The sequence below is a fragment of the Dryas octopetala genome, chromosome 2 (genome assembly GCF_963921425.1).
Source record: "Dryas octopetala chromosome 2, drDryOcto1.1, whole genome shotgun sequence".
Lineage (NCBI taxonomy): Eukaryota > Viridiplantae > Streptophyta > Magnoliopsida > Rosales > Rosaceae > Dryas > Dryas octopetala.
In genome coordinates this window covers 23,787,194-23,800,310 of record NC_141367.1, presented here as the reverse complement: position 1 = coordinate 23,800,310, position 13,117 = coordinate 23,787,194, and the positions used below count along the sequence as shown (strand labels likewise).

General features: G+C 34.3%; 3 protein-coding genes across 6 annotated transcripts; all 3 read left to right on the top strand.

Annotated features, from left to right (window-relative positions):
• Window positions 1-1,511: 1,511 nt before the first annotated feature.
• Window positions 1,512-4,693, top strand: LOC147294400 (cAMP-regulated phosphoprotein 19-related protein). 2 transcript variants are annotated; one of them, XM_086231971.1, is made up of 7 exons: window positions 1,512-1,874; window positions 2,199-2,259; window positions 3,696-3,758; window positions 3,863-3,910; window positions 4,022-4,084; window positions 4,218-4,280; window positions 4,558-4,693. In XM_086231971.1, exons 2-7 carry the CDS (start codon window positions 2,209-2,211, stop codon window positions 4,564-4,566), a joined length of 297 nt encoding a protein of 98 aa, XP_086088097.1. In that variant the 5' UTR covers window positions 1,512-1,874; window positions 2,199-2,208; the 3' UTR covers window positions 4,567-4,693. The 2 variants fall into 2 exon arrangements, with proteins under 2 accessions (XP_086088097.1, XP_086088096.1); XM_086231970.1 differs by lacking the exon at window positions 1,512-1,874 and adding an exon at window positions 1,900-1,992.
• Window positions 4,694-5,125: 432 nt separating this feature from the next.
• Window positions 5,126-6,855, top strand: LOC147294399 (Glycine-rich protein family). 2 transcript variants are annotated; one of them, XM_086231969.1, is made up of 4 exons: window positions 5,126-5,950; window positions 6,051-6,163; window positions 6,268-6,493; window positions 6,581-6,855. In XM_086231969.1, the coding sequence occupies exons 1-4, from the start codon at window positions 5,875-5,877 to the stop codon at window positions 6,700-6,702; spliced, it is 537 nt and encodes a 178-aa protein (XP_086088095.1). In that variant the 5' UTR covers window positions 5,126-5,874; the 3' UTR covers window positions 6,703-6,855. The 2 variants fall into 2 exon arrangements, with proteins under 2 accessions (XP_086088095.1, XP_086088094.1); XM_086231968.1 differs by having other exon boundaries at window positions 6,268-6,855.
• A 626-nt stretch (window positions 6,856-7,481) lies between these two features.
• Window positions 7,482-12,057, top strand: AMSH3 (associated molecule with the SH3 domain of STAM 3). Of its 2 annotated transcripts, XR_015120310.1 has the most exons (15): window positions 7,482-7,649; window positions 8,101-8,165; window positions 8,261-8,336; window positions 8,427-8,624; window positions 8,848-8,939; window positions 9,039-9,144; window positions 9,226-9,272; window positions 9,492-9,819; window positions 9,947-10,036; window positions 10,131-10,193; window positions 10,602-10,676; window positions 10,787-10,849; window positions 11,128-11,180; window positions 11,265-11,495; window positions 11,594-12,057. XR_015120310.1 is itself a non-coding variant. In XM_086231520.1 (14 exons), exons 1-14 carry the CDS (start codon window positions 7,551-7,553, stop codon window positions 11,437-11,439), a joined length of 1,530 nt encoding a protein of 509 aa, XP_086087646.1. In that variant the 5' UTR covers window positions 7,482-7,550; the 3' UTR covers window positions 11,440-11,586. The 2 variants fall into 2 exon arrangements, 1 of the variants encoding a protein (XP_086087646.1); XM_086231520.1 differs by lacking the exon at window positions 11,594-12,057 and having other exon boundaries at window positions 11,265-11,586.
• The last annotated feature ends 1,060 nt before the right edge of the window (window positions 12,058-13,117 follow it).

Here is a 13,117-nt window from a genome sequence, read left to right as displayed (position 1 = left end):
CATATCTTTTTCTCTTCATTTTAAGAAATTGAAGCCATTGCCCATTGGGTTGTTGACTATGACTACAATTAGCTTCAATTTCAAACAGTTATGGTAATGTAGTGGTTTTCCTGCCAAAAATGGAGAAAACCGTAAACTATTGAGGATTTTGACTTGCTTATGAGTCATGAGGTCGTAAGAATAAATTTATAATGACATCAATAGTACCACAATGCATCAAAACTTTTATGAAATTTTCAACACCACACCAATTGATGTGGCAAATAGACATATTATGTTTGTAATTTATTTTGAAAACCATAGTGTATTTTAAGTACCGATAGTATCTTTTAATATATTTTTTTGTTGGTTACAGATGGAAAAGCTTTTCACTAATTAAACCATGGAAGCACATGTATCATGAGTTGCTAAGAGCTGCCATAAATATCAAGATGTATATTATATATTTGATAGCATTAAAATCACCCCATAAATGAGAGCTGCTTTAATGAAACATACATTATCAAGAATCTCAAGATGTATACTCTATATCCAAATCAAAAACAAAAAAAATTGTATATTCTCACTCTTCTATTATCTTCAATTTTTTACATATTTCTTACGGGAATGGAGTTTCAAATAAAGATAATAGATATCCTTACTTTAAGAATAATAAGAACATCCTCTCTCTCTTAGTACCATTAAGTAATGAAATTCAATTATCGGAACGCTCTTTTTTAAGTCCCTCATCAAAGGTCGTCTTTATAAAAAATCAGCTAAATTGAAAATTATTTAGACAGTTTATTATTGATAAGATATTTTCAATTTTATCCGTTCGATTATGTTTATCTGTATAATTTATGACCAAATAATTATCAATTTGACTGATTTTTTGCAATAATGATATTTGAATAATGTTCTACAATAAGAATAGTTCTGATCATTGTGTTGAAGGTCCAGAAAGAAGGTTCTTAATTTAACGTTCTTATTTGAAGCTTCATCTTCTTGTGCGACTGCTTTAAAAATGATAAAATATTAATTTTAGAACGTAAATATTTGCCTTTTTATATGTTAATGTTGAAAAGGAAATTCCAACTTAAAACCTCTATCTCCAACATTATATATTCAGAGGCTGTCAGCTGTGCTTATTTTCTTCCCCAAATGTTTGTATGATATGGACTTTGTCAATGAATAATAATTGCCATAAAAGAAAACAATAGCAAAACAAAAATGCAAAATCTTACAGAAGAGTGGTTCAGTCATCAGTGGCTGTCGGTGAGTTAAGTAGATGATTTGCCCTTGGCCGAAAAAAAAGAGTAGATGATTTGCACGTGTGATAATGTACTGTGTGTGTTTCACATGGACCAATCCATGGTGATATCCCAACGAGCCCAAAACCAATAGATATCCACTTTTAAATTGGTTAATTACTAAATGTCTAATCTCCCAAATTCTGTTCTCTTTCTTTATTTTCATTTTTTTTTTTTTATTTCAAATGAGATTTGAACCTACAATCTCAAAGTCCTCCTAACCCATTAGAATTTGTTCACTGTTCCTGAACCTTACCCTCAACTGCAGCTATATAATAGGGTTTTATTAGAGAGATATAGCTTCCAAATTTTATCCACCTACTATATCAAATTAAGTTTTTATTTATCTTTTGGGGGCTTGACCTCTCTCCATCATATACAATAATAAATCTCCCTAAACCAAATTGCTAAAGATTCATTGATTCAGAGATATAAATACAAATACATTCTTATCTTACCCTCTCACTCAACCCCCATTCTTCTCTCTCTCTCTCTCTCTCTCTCTCTCTCTCTTTTATCCTTTGGGTTCTTTTCACAACTTGTCCTCATTTCTCTGTTGCATCTCTCACTTTGCTCTTCCACAAGGTAATGCCAAGATCCCCTCTATCTTTCTCTAATTGTTTCTTTTACCTTTACTTTACTTTTTCCCTTTTTTGGGTTTTATGGCTTGTGAGTGGCCCTTATATACTATGAGATTGTTAAGGTACTCCTACACCCATTTCATTTCTGCAATTAATTTGCTGCATTGTTCTTGTTAGCTCTCTCTCTCTCTCTCTCTCTCTCTCCTCCCCTCTCTAATTTCATGTCTAAATTGTCATTTTGATGTTAAATTTTTGTACCCTTTTGTTTTCCTTCTTAGTTTCTTAAAATTCCATGATTGATTAATAAAGTGAATGATCTATTTTGCAGGAGAGCTAAGATGGCGGATTGCAACAGAGGCCAAGACTATTTCTCTGCCCAAGGGCATGAGGTATTACTCCTCCTATATATTACTCTTAATTCTTGTTTGTTAAAATATTGAGTTTAGACTCTAAACCAACAAAAATATTGAGTTTAGACTAAGAAAACAGGAAGCATTAAGAAAATCACATAGGCTTTTTTTTTTTTTTTTTTTTTTGAGCTGAAAAATCATATAGGATTGTGTAACCGCCAAAGAGTTTAAAGATGGAAAAATTTAATGCATGACATAAACTCCACACGTTTCACTTTTGAAAGATATTTCCAGTTCAAATGTTTGATAAAAGAAACAAAACTGACAAATCTAACTATCGTTACTCCAGACATACGCTCCACGCGTTTCGATGCCTACTTTGTTTTAATTTAATTCAGTAGGTGGCAGATTTTGTATTAATTGTATCACCAAATAATTTTCTTTCTTAGTCAAACAAAAAATAATTATGGTACCACATAAGATACCTCAAAATTTCTTTGTTGTTATGCGAAGCTCCAAAGGCATATACCATAATTTGTTGAGGTTTTACATGTGAGCCCGAAATATCTGTGATTTCTTACCCTCTTGGGCCCAAAATGCAATTTGGATTTGTGTGGGTGGATGCATAATAGAAGAAAAATTAATTGGGACCCAAATTAAAATTAGGATTAGCATGAGAGTGTGGTCTCCACTAACGGCTAGTAATTTGACACGTCAGAGAATATGTCTTAGCATCAATGTACCACGACTTCGCTTTTTCAAAATGTCGGCAGCGGATACGGTATATGAACTAGACAACTAGACAAGACAGACCTCAGCTAGTTGCTTAAGCGGCTGTTATGTGGACTTTTGTGCTTAGCCCAAAATGAGGGCCTACAGCCTAATGGATCTGTCGACAACCAAAATCTGGCCCATGGATAAGCTCATGCTCATGGACTACTCTGTAAAGAGTTATTTACACTTACTGATTTATCATCTTTTTACTTAAACTTTTCTTGAAATTTTAAAAATTACACATATATTTTTAAAAATTTTAAAATTATTACATATAACTCCTTCCAAGAGAAAACAATAAATAAACAAAGAAAAATATATTTGTATTGAGGTTGGACTTTACACTTTGAGTAATTTTATTAGGTCATTTCAATCTTTAGCATGCCTGCATATTTTTTCATCAGTTTTCGTCTTATTGTAGGAATTATGTACAACAATTTTGAAACTTCATAAAATATATGTGTAATTTTTAAAATTCTAAAAAGTGTATGGGAAAAGAGAATAAACTTCAGATGTATGTAAATACTATACCTCTAAGAAATTTTAAAACCTCACTGTTTACTTTTTAAAAATATCTCATGGGTTTAGATAGCAAAATGCAAAACAACTGGTAAAAATATCTCATATGGGTTTAGAAAGCAAAATGCAAAACAACTTTACGCTATTAACGATAGCATTTTGCTTTGTCGGTTTAATTATAGGCACCCACAGCTGCTCAGAAATATGGAGGACTTGTGCCAAAGAAGAAGCCTTTGATTTCAAAGGTAAATTAAATTAGCATTTCAAAAACTTCAATCAGATTTGTGTTCTATTCCAGTAGAATGTACTAAACAAAAACTATAAATCTCTTCTCTGTGTGTGTAATTAGGACCATGAACGTGCCTTCTTTGATTCAGCAGATTGGGCACTATGCAAGGTATTAATCCCTACCAAAAAAAAAAAAACTTTTCTTCTACCCTCTGCTTTTTTTTCTTTGTTTTGGTTTTTGTTTTCTAATAAAAGAATTCAATTGATGAATATGGAGCAGCAAGGTGCAGGGGTGAATCCAAAATCAACTGCTGCAGTTGAGACCTTACGACCAAAACTACAGGTACAAAATTTTAGATACACCTACAAAGTATCAATGTCAATTTAATTAAGTATATACTTTTTTTTGTTGTTGTTGTAGTAATTAAAATAATTTTGATTTGCATAATAAACTCAATTAATGTGACAATTTGTAGAGAACGCCACATCAGCAGCTCCCCCCAAGGAGACCTGCTTGTACATCTGGTCATGATAGCCTTGTAAGTTCCCAAATGCAATCATTATATTGTATATGTTGTCATATAGATCAAGAAAGAAATCTCTTACTAAACAATATGAGATGTTATCTTACTAAACAGTTTGACATGTTTTGTTATTAGAGTCCAAATTCAGACATGATTTCACATAATCAATTATTCAGATAAATTCGGATAAAATAATATGTCGAATTGCTTGATTAGAGAGTATTTTTGTTATGGTACTAATATTCTTTTCATGATTATTAATTTCTTTTTTTTTTGGTTTATGGTGTTGCAGGGAGATTAAAGCTCAAACTAGTTTGTTGTATTCAGGGCATTAATGTTCATGACAAAGTTATATATACAATAGAATTGGTTGAATGTAATAATTGTCAATTAGTTTTTAATAAGAGTACTAATCTTTCTCTCAAAAATTTTGCTCAGCTCTATTTGGTGGTCAGTTTTGTGAATCCAACTTGTGCTGAATACTAGACCAAAAAAAAAAAAAAACTTGTGCTGAATATAAATCCAAAAACTAGAAAGGCAGCACAAACAAAATGCGGATTGCAATATGGGATATGTCACACCAATTGAAATAAGATGAAAGGTTTTGACATTATAATGTTTGGTTGCTTAAGGTACGCCCAATAACTTCATTAAAATGTCATGTTCAAGCAGGAAACCTGGTATAAACTCTATACTATAAAGCAAATGAGTGACAAATTAGGGAATAGGGAGTAAAATCTAATATGTTGGTTATTAATTTTATTTCAGTTATTAATCAAGTGAATTTATATTTCAATTATTTTCTAATTAACAGTTTGATAACATAACATATAATATATTATATTTGACAAGATATCGTTGCTCTACAATTACAAGAAACTCATACCTTCACGCCAAAAAAACTAAGAGAAAAGTAGGAAAAATGAAAAGAGGCTTACAAATGCTTATTGCACATTGCTCAATTGCTCACTGAGCAATGCCATATATATGTCTAACTACCAATATAATGCTTCTGTTTATGGTATTGCTTAGGCCATGAATTAAACATTAATGCAACGCCAGCTTAACTTGTGGTGCAAGTAGCTAGGAAGCCAAAGCAAAATGAACATTTTTAGGTTTGATTTCTAACACTCAAGGACAAAGTCCTCAGCTAGTGAAAGTTGGTGGCTTGCACTCCCAACTGCTCTCTCCCTTCTAGTCCTCTGCATTCCTCCAAATTTGACCCATCAGGCTGTTTTCCTTTTTCCAATTAAATTCACCAACTTCTACTTTCATTACATTTTCCAATCTCTGGAAGTTTTTTTTTTTTTTTTTCTGTTTGTTCAAGGTGATTATCAATCCCATCTCTACCAATCTACCATGCACAATTAGTCAAATTGTAAGTGAATCACACAGACTGAAAAAAGAAGGTTCATTTTTAATTTAATTTAGTTAAGAACAGTACCTTGGTAGGCCAGGTGGGTCATATGCTTAATTGGGTATTTAGCACCTGACATTATATTGCTATCATGCTATGGTTGGTAATGTTACATTCGCATACATAATTTGCTTCAACCTGTAACCAAATTCTCTTCCAAGAGAGTTTCTATAGTTTATAGGAGCTTCTGTCATGGCATTTACAACTACCCAACTCTCAGTTTTAGCTGCAGCTTTGATCTACATCTCTCTTTTCGGCTGCAAAATAGGTATGTAATAATCTCACAGAGAAACACATATTTCCTCCTGCTTCTGTTTCTTTTCTAAAAGATTTAAAAACAGAATTAATTTTTGCATAAATTTGGACAGGCATGGCAGAGAAAGACACACCTGAAATAGGTGATGTGCCAGAAATAGGAGCTGAAAGTCAGGACCCAGCTCAAATTTTTGCCAAAGCCTTGCTTTGTTTCAATGATAGATCTGTAAGAGTGAAACTTTAGTTTGAGCACTATATATCATCCATTTTGGTTACTAATTGTTTAAGTTTTAACACTTAACAAATCACAATAACAAGTTTAATTTTCAGGTTTACAGCAGCTGTGAAGAATCTTATAGGTTGGATGAGAGTGGAGATCTGAATGTGCCAGCAGAGAAAACCGATGACTACTGCAATGGTCCATGCCTCTCAGAGACACACCTTGCGCTCGACTGTGTTGATAACATCTTGACCCACTTCCTGTTTTACAACAAGGCCACCATACAAGATGTTAGAGATACTATTCATGCAGGATGTGGCTCTGGCTCAGATAGGGGTAATTATATAACCTTTTGTTTTGTTTTTGGTTTGTTGTCTAATGTTGCATATGTAATACAATCTGTTGTTGATTTGCATTGTGCAGGTAATTTCAATGTGGCTGAGCACATCAAAGCTGAAGAAAGCAGGGCATACAAGGCTGCAAATTACCAGATTCTAAGTGGGATTGTATTGATCATGATTATGGGGAATGGATTACTGTTCTGATATGTATAATATCTCATAACTTCCTCCTTTAACATTATAATGTTATAGCTAGTGTTACCATATGCATTATATAGAGATGTGATATGAGACTTTTGTGTGCAAAACAAATCATCAGCAAATAATTATATGTAGAGTTCCAGGAATAAAATGTTAATTTTCAGAGGGAATATATGTAATAGCAAAGTTGAAGGCTCTTGTTTACTAAAATGGCTTATTATAAATAAAATATATACATGTTCTCACCCTTGGAGGGTCCAAGTCTGCTGCAGCATGTAGAATGGTGCCTTCACAATGTTCTAGACTCCTGGAATGAACTCCTCTATGCATGCCACTATTCTTGTACCAGTATGCCACAAAACTACATGATTTTTCCACCGGTTTTGAGTTTTCAGGAATGCTCCAATTAAAAAACAAAAAAAACAAATAATTTATGAATGTTTTTCTTCCTCATTGGGATGAATCAATATTGAATTCATGAATTTCTATGATTGTAAAAATATTTAAAACTTGAAATATAAATCAGCCAATCCGGAAAAGTATGAATCACTTAAAAAACTGAAGTGGTGTTTTTAGAATGTTCTAAAAAAGACCGCTTAAAAAAATGTTTTAGAATGTTCTAAAGTAATAAAAATATAAAAGACAGAGAAAAGGTGAGGATATCTTCCACGAACCACGATATTATTGGTCAGTCCACGGCAATTCCGTATGCAGCAGCGCACGTAACCACCTCACCATGTCGACATAAACACATAAAAAGCTTCTCTATTCAAAACGACGGTGTTTTGACTTGACTCTCACGCTCAGAACATTGATCTCCTTCCCTCCCTGAAACTCTGTTGCCGGAGAAGATGAAGATCAACCTCAATCAATTCGCTCGGAGAGTCGAGGTCGATAGTCGCTATCCTCTCCGATTTTACTATCGAATCGCCGATAATCTCCTGAAACAGGTCCGCTTTGTTTCCCTCTGTCTTTTGATTCTCCTTCGCCGTCTTTGCGATTAATTTTAGATTAATTACGGTTTAAATTTGATTACTAAACGCCAATTTAGCGTTACGGTGCCAAAATTTATCTTATTTGTTTTTTCAAGCTAGCGATTTAAGGGTTTGGATTCTAAGACTCCCCAATTAACCCAAAACTTGAGGCTGGTTGGTAAATTTCACATTGAAATTTGAAACTGAGTTCTGTAAGCAATAGGTTTTGTGATTTCAGTTCCAGTGCATAGCTTAGTGAAAAAAAAAATTGTGAAATTTTATCTTTATTCATAACTAATTAGGATATATGGCAATGGTGAGTTTTAGGCTACTCATTTTACGAGTATCTAGCAGCTTCTATTGTGTTCAAAATGTTCTGTTTTTTTTTTCCCTTTTATTTTCCCTAATGTACTTTTTAAATGCTCAGGCTAGTATATACCGGGAGGAGAAAAACATTTTGGATTTGTATGTCATACTTCTTCGATTTTCAAGGTACGTCGTAAAATTCATCAGCTGATTTCTTTCTATGGGATTGATAGCAAACAAACTTATTTAGATGGTGGAACCTTATTGTTGAAATTTCGCAGTTTGGTGTCTGAAACTATACCATATCATCGAGATTACCAGGCATTTCCTCCAAAAGAGAGAATTATATATAGGAAGGTGAAGTATGCTAATCCTATTAGACAGTTACTATTTCACGTTCGATATATGCCAACCTGTTCTGACTTGGCTGTTGTGTCATAATTGCAGAAACTGTTAAATGTACTGGATGAGCTTGAATCTTTGAAACCTGAAGCCCAACGCCTAGCGAATGAACTTAACAAGGCCCATGCGGTTGCTCAACAGTGTGAACCTGAACGCCTAGAAAGCACTTCATATGGTTTGGAGACACCTTCCTTAGAATGGCCTTCTGTAAACAATAAATCACTGAGTATGAACGTTAGGCAGGTACTGATACCACAAATGATCAATTGATATGTGATAGATATGAATTTGTGGGATGGTTCTCATTATTTGTTCATTGGTTTGGTTTTATTGTAAATTTGTAAAGCACTTAAGAAGATTTTAGTCATAATCTTGTTTTGCCTTCATTTAATTTTCTAGTTTTTTGGAAGTTTGTTGGAAAACTATGAATATGCTCAATTTACTTGTTCTTTTCATGTGGCTGCAGCCTACTAGCATGGCATCTCAGTCTTCATGGATGTATAAAAATGATTTGGCATCTCAGCCTACTACACAAATTGACAAGCAGTTACAGAAGCTGTGAGTATATTTCTTCTAGCAGTATACTGTATAAGTGTATATACATAATTTGGAGAGTGGAGATGTGAGAACTATGACAACAATTCCTGGAATTTGCAGATCTTTTAATCTACCTCTCCCGAATAAAGAGACTTTGTCTAGACACTCATTTTTGGGTCCAAATGGTCTTCAGGGCCAGTGGTTTGGACCCAGCACAGAGGTTAAGGTAAATTTTCAGGTGTCTGATTTCAAAATTTTATTGTTGCTGAAATTTGCAGAACTCCATTTAACCTTTCTATTGGTGCAGGTTCAATATCCAAGCAGTACTGACTTAGTCCCTGCTGAAAATTCGGGGTGAGTTTTTTCTGTAAACCCAAGATGTCTTTGTCTTGTCTAATACTTTTATGTCTGCATCTTCTTCTTTATTTATTTTTTCTCATAGCTATTTCCATGTTTTGCTTCTTTCTCAGTATAAAATAAAAGATCAAAGCTTACTTGATCTTCTTTTAAGATTTTTCCTACTAATTGTGGCTGCTTATAACATACTCTATTTGGCGTCATCCATGGTAATAGCATGAATCAGGCTGGACAATATGATCTTGTGGCTTTAAAAGATGGTGATCCAGGAGGAATTAAATCTACAATGGAGTCAGTGCTCTCCTTGGATGATGGTGAATGGACACGCCCAGCTCAGGAATCACGTCCTTCATGGATTGATGAAGCAAGGGAAGATCCTTTCCAGTTGATCATCAATCAACCTTCTCCTCCTCCTGTTCTTGCACGAGTGCAGCAGGACATTACTCCAATTCCTCCATCAAAAGTGGCAGATCCAAGACCAGGACCGGCTCAACCTTCTGTGGATGGGATGCCAAGTTCTAATTCATATCAACATTTACACGTTGTAGGGCTCCTATGCTGATCCTCCTTATATATTTGTTCAGAAACACATTCTATCTCTTGTTGATTTAGGTTGAATGCTTCTTAATGTTTTGGAATGTGATGCTAGTGTCATTTAATTTACCTTTCAGCCAGTAAAAATGATGGACGATTTCTTGAGATTGGCTCGCGCAAATACACAAAAAAATTTAGAAACGTGCGGTGTTCTTGCTGGTTCATTGGTAAGAAAATAACATTCTTTTTTTTTTTTAATGAGTAAATTAGAATAATTTGATGTGTTTCAGTTCTTATCCTTTCAATTTCATGTGGCTGCAGAAAAACAAGGTTTTCCATATCACTACGCTAATAATCCCAAAGCAAGAGTCGACTTCTGATTCGGTAAGATAAATCTCATGTTAACTTATGAATAGCCTGTCTCTGTTCTGTTGTTTTAAGGTTGATTGCAGCTTTCCTCTCACTTTTTGATTCCACTGATGACATTATTATATATTTAAGTTATCTTTTCTTATCCCTGGCCAAAAAAAAAAGTTATCTTTTCGTATTAAAGTTAATTGTTTCTACATTTCTACACATGCAGAGAGGCAAAAACCATGAACTAAATAGTGCAGATGATAAATTTTGTTCAGAGATAATTCATCACTATTTACTGATAAATTATATTTTAGAATGCAAGAAGCATTTCTATCTAAGTTCCATGTCTTGTCAGTGATACCCTCAATTTCATATGTGCGGTTCTTTTGTTTATTTTCCATTAACAATCATGCATTATCAATGTTTTATGTCCAGTGTCAAACATTGAATGAGGAGGAAATATTTGAGGTTCAAGACAGATTATCTCTTTTTCCCCTTGGGTGGATTCATGTAAGTGTCACAGTAGACTCAATAGCCTCACTGAGCATTAATTATTTATTATTCTTGCTCCTTTACATGTAATCATAATTTTCTTTTTCATATCTCTGTCCTGTTATCAGACACACCCATCACAGACCTGTTTCATGTCATCAGTTGATCTGCACACTCATTACTCATACCAGGTAAGGAGCCGTACCATCTCTTTTCTCTTTTCTCTTTTCTTTTTTTCGTTTGTTTTTTTTGTAGGCCAAATTTACAATAGGGTAGCCTCCCATTTCCCCCAATCGCTCCCCACTTTTTGTAATATTTACTTTCTGGCTACAATTTATAATTTTTAGTTTCATTGTGGCTTTATACTCTTGGAAAATCATACTCTACCATAATGTTATTGTTATATGTCCTTTGCTTATTTGTTCTATTTCTCCAAGATTATAATACTGTTGCTATGGATTTTTTTCAGATTATGTTACCAGAAGCAATTGCAATTGTTATGGCTCCAACAGATACATCCAGGTAGGTTTGTTTAACTCTTGATGAAAACCAATTCATAATATATGAAATAATCAGCTTTTTAACTTGTCTCCTATACCATTTCAGTCCACATGGCATATTTCATCTATCTGACCCAGGTGGTGTATCTGTAATTCGCAATTGTCAACAACGTGGGTTTCATCCCCATGAGGAGCCTTCGGATGGAACCCCAATTTATGAGCATTGCTCTCATGTCTTTATGAACGCCAATTTGAAGATTGATGTCGTTGATCTGCGGTGAGATTTTGACTTTTTACACTGAAAATGGAGCCAATTGAGATTATTTTTGGATAGAAGGTAAATATGTAAACACAAACACTAATTATCTCTTCATCCAATAACAATATTGTAAATTCAAGTGGTTTTCTAAATACAAAAATTTGCCATTTTAATAGGTTGAGATTCCAGCTGGCCTTGGCCCTTGGATGCATAAATATTAATACAATGAGAGAGTGTGGGCCGCATATTTATGCTCTATACCATGTTTGTATGGTGGCGTGATGCTCTACGTAAATCTTTGAGTAGTTAATATAAATTGTGTAATTTGTATGCAAATCTTACACAGATTTATGAATCATGCATTGTAAAAAGTTGGCTTGATTATCCCATGAACTTGAAGATGAACAAAGCATCAACTTTACGAAAGCATGCGATTGGAGATCTTGAATTATTTGTTTCCCAAGATCTATTTAACAACAGCCTACATTTGAGGCATGCCTAAACCATATATAGAGTTATAGACTATGAACCCAGCTGGTAATGCTATCCTTTACCAAACTCATAGGTTTTGGTTCCAGGTTCCTGACTCCAGAGGCAAGCCCCTAATTGTAAGAATGTTTATGTTTATTGTCACTAAATTCTATCGTTGTAAGCTGATGCAATGTCTTTTCAAGGTTAATTACAATTCGTATTTATCCTGTAGAAAATGAAGTTGGAAACAGCATCATTTTTTTCCTTATGTGTTGTGTCATAGACATCAGGTAACTTTATGCTGTTTTCCCAATTCGACAATCGACATCCCATGCAACAACTGAACATAATGCATGGGTATTGGGTGTACAATCTCGAACCAATGCAGTTTGCTTAGCCCGAATTCCGACTGCTCCAATCGCCATTCCGACTAAGATGAACCTGATTGGACCGATGGATGTGCGGGTGGTGGCGGGTTGAGCCCCAAGCCGACCCAAGCCACCCGATGCCCACCCCTAGTTTAAAAAGCTTTTGGGTAGAGGGCTCTTGACTTGTTGTCCCTACCATCCTATAATTCTAGACAACCTAAAAGTAGAGCAAGCAAAGCAACTGCTTACTACTATAATAAGGTGGTCCTGGTGGCCCTTCCTCCTCCAACCACCCCCCCCCCCCCCCTCCTCATTAAATCTTTTAAGTGACCAACTATGGAGAACCAATTCATTTTTATTAGGTTTTTTATTAATTTACTTACTTGAATTTTAACCTGTTTTTTGCTTCATTATTTAATAAATTTTTTGACTTAATATAGCACCTTAATTTTATAAAAATTTTAATGTCAAACCTTCGTTGCATTCTGTCTAATTTTCAATCAAAAAATAGTCATATGCCACTTATTTTTAAGAGACTTTTTAATCTTTTTGCATCTCTATAAGATATTTTTAAGGGTTTTTTTGTTCATATCCCAAATTATTCTCTCAATACCCACAAAATTTCTAATTTACCCAAAAATCAAATTTTTTCAGATAAACAAAAAACATAGCAGCAACCCCACCGCCGGCAGTCCCTCGCTCCGACCACCTCGTTCTTCCTCCCCTCCTCCCGAACAGTCTCATCCCCTCTTCTCTTGCATATTTATAAATCTGGGGTAGCTGAAGTTTTGGGTTTGGATTATAGGAGAACTGCGTTTTGGTATTTGGGAATGTGAGGGCTTTGTTTTTGGAGTTTATAAA

What these genes read in the sequence shown, in the direction of transcription:
- LOC147294399 (XM_086231968.1), top strand. Translation starts at nt 5,875, where the DNA reads ATGGCATTTACAACTACCCAACTCTCAGTTTTAGCTGCAGCTTTGATC. An exon ending in TCTTTTCGGCTGCAAAATAG is followed by an intron (nt 5,951 to 6,050) that starts GTATGTAATAAT and finishes AAATTTGGACAG; the next exon opens with GCATGGCAGAGAAAGACACA. An exon ending in TTTGTTTCAATGATAGATCT is followed by an intron (nt 6,164 to 6,267) that starts GTAAGAGTGAAA and finishes TTTAATTTTCAG; the next exon opens with GTTTACAGCAGCTGTGAAGA.
- AMSH3 (XM_086231520.1), top strand. Translation starts at nt 7,551, where the DNA reads ATGAAGATCAACCTCAATCAATTCGCTCGGAGAGTCGAGGTCGATAGT. An exon ending in CCGATAATCTCCTGAAACAG is followed by an intron (nt 7,650 to 8,100) that starts GTCCGCTTTGTT and finishes TTAAATGCTCAG; the next exon opens with GCTAGTATATACCGGGAGGA. An exon ending in AGAGAATTATATATAGGAAG is followed by an intron (nt 8,337 to 8,426) that starts GTGAAGTATGCT and finishes TCATAATTGCAG; the next exon opens with AAACTGTTAAATGTACTGGA.
- LOC147294400 (XM_086231970.1), top strand. Translation starts at nt 1,952, where the DNA reads ATGGCTTGTGAGTGGCCCTTATATACTATGAGATTGTTAAG. An exon ending in TCTCTGCCCAAGGGCATGAG is followed by an intron (nt 2,260 to 3,695) that starts GTATTACTCCTC and finishes GTTTAATTATAG; the next exon opens with GCACCCACAGCTGCTCAGAA. An exon ending in CAGATTGGGCACTATGCAAG is followed by an intron (nt 3,911 to 4,021) that starts GTATTAATCCCT and finishes AATATGGAGCAG; the next exon opens with CAAGGTGCAGGGGTGAATCC.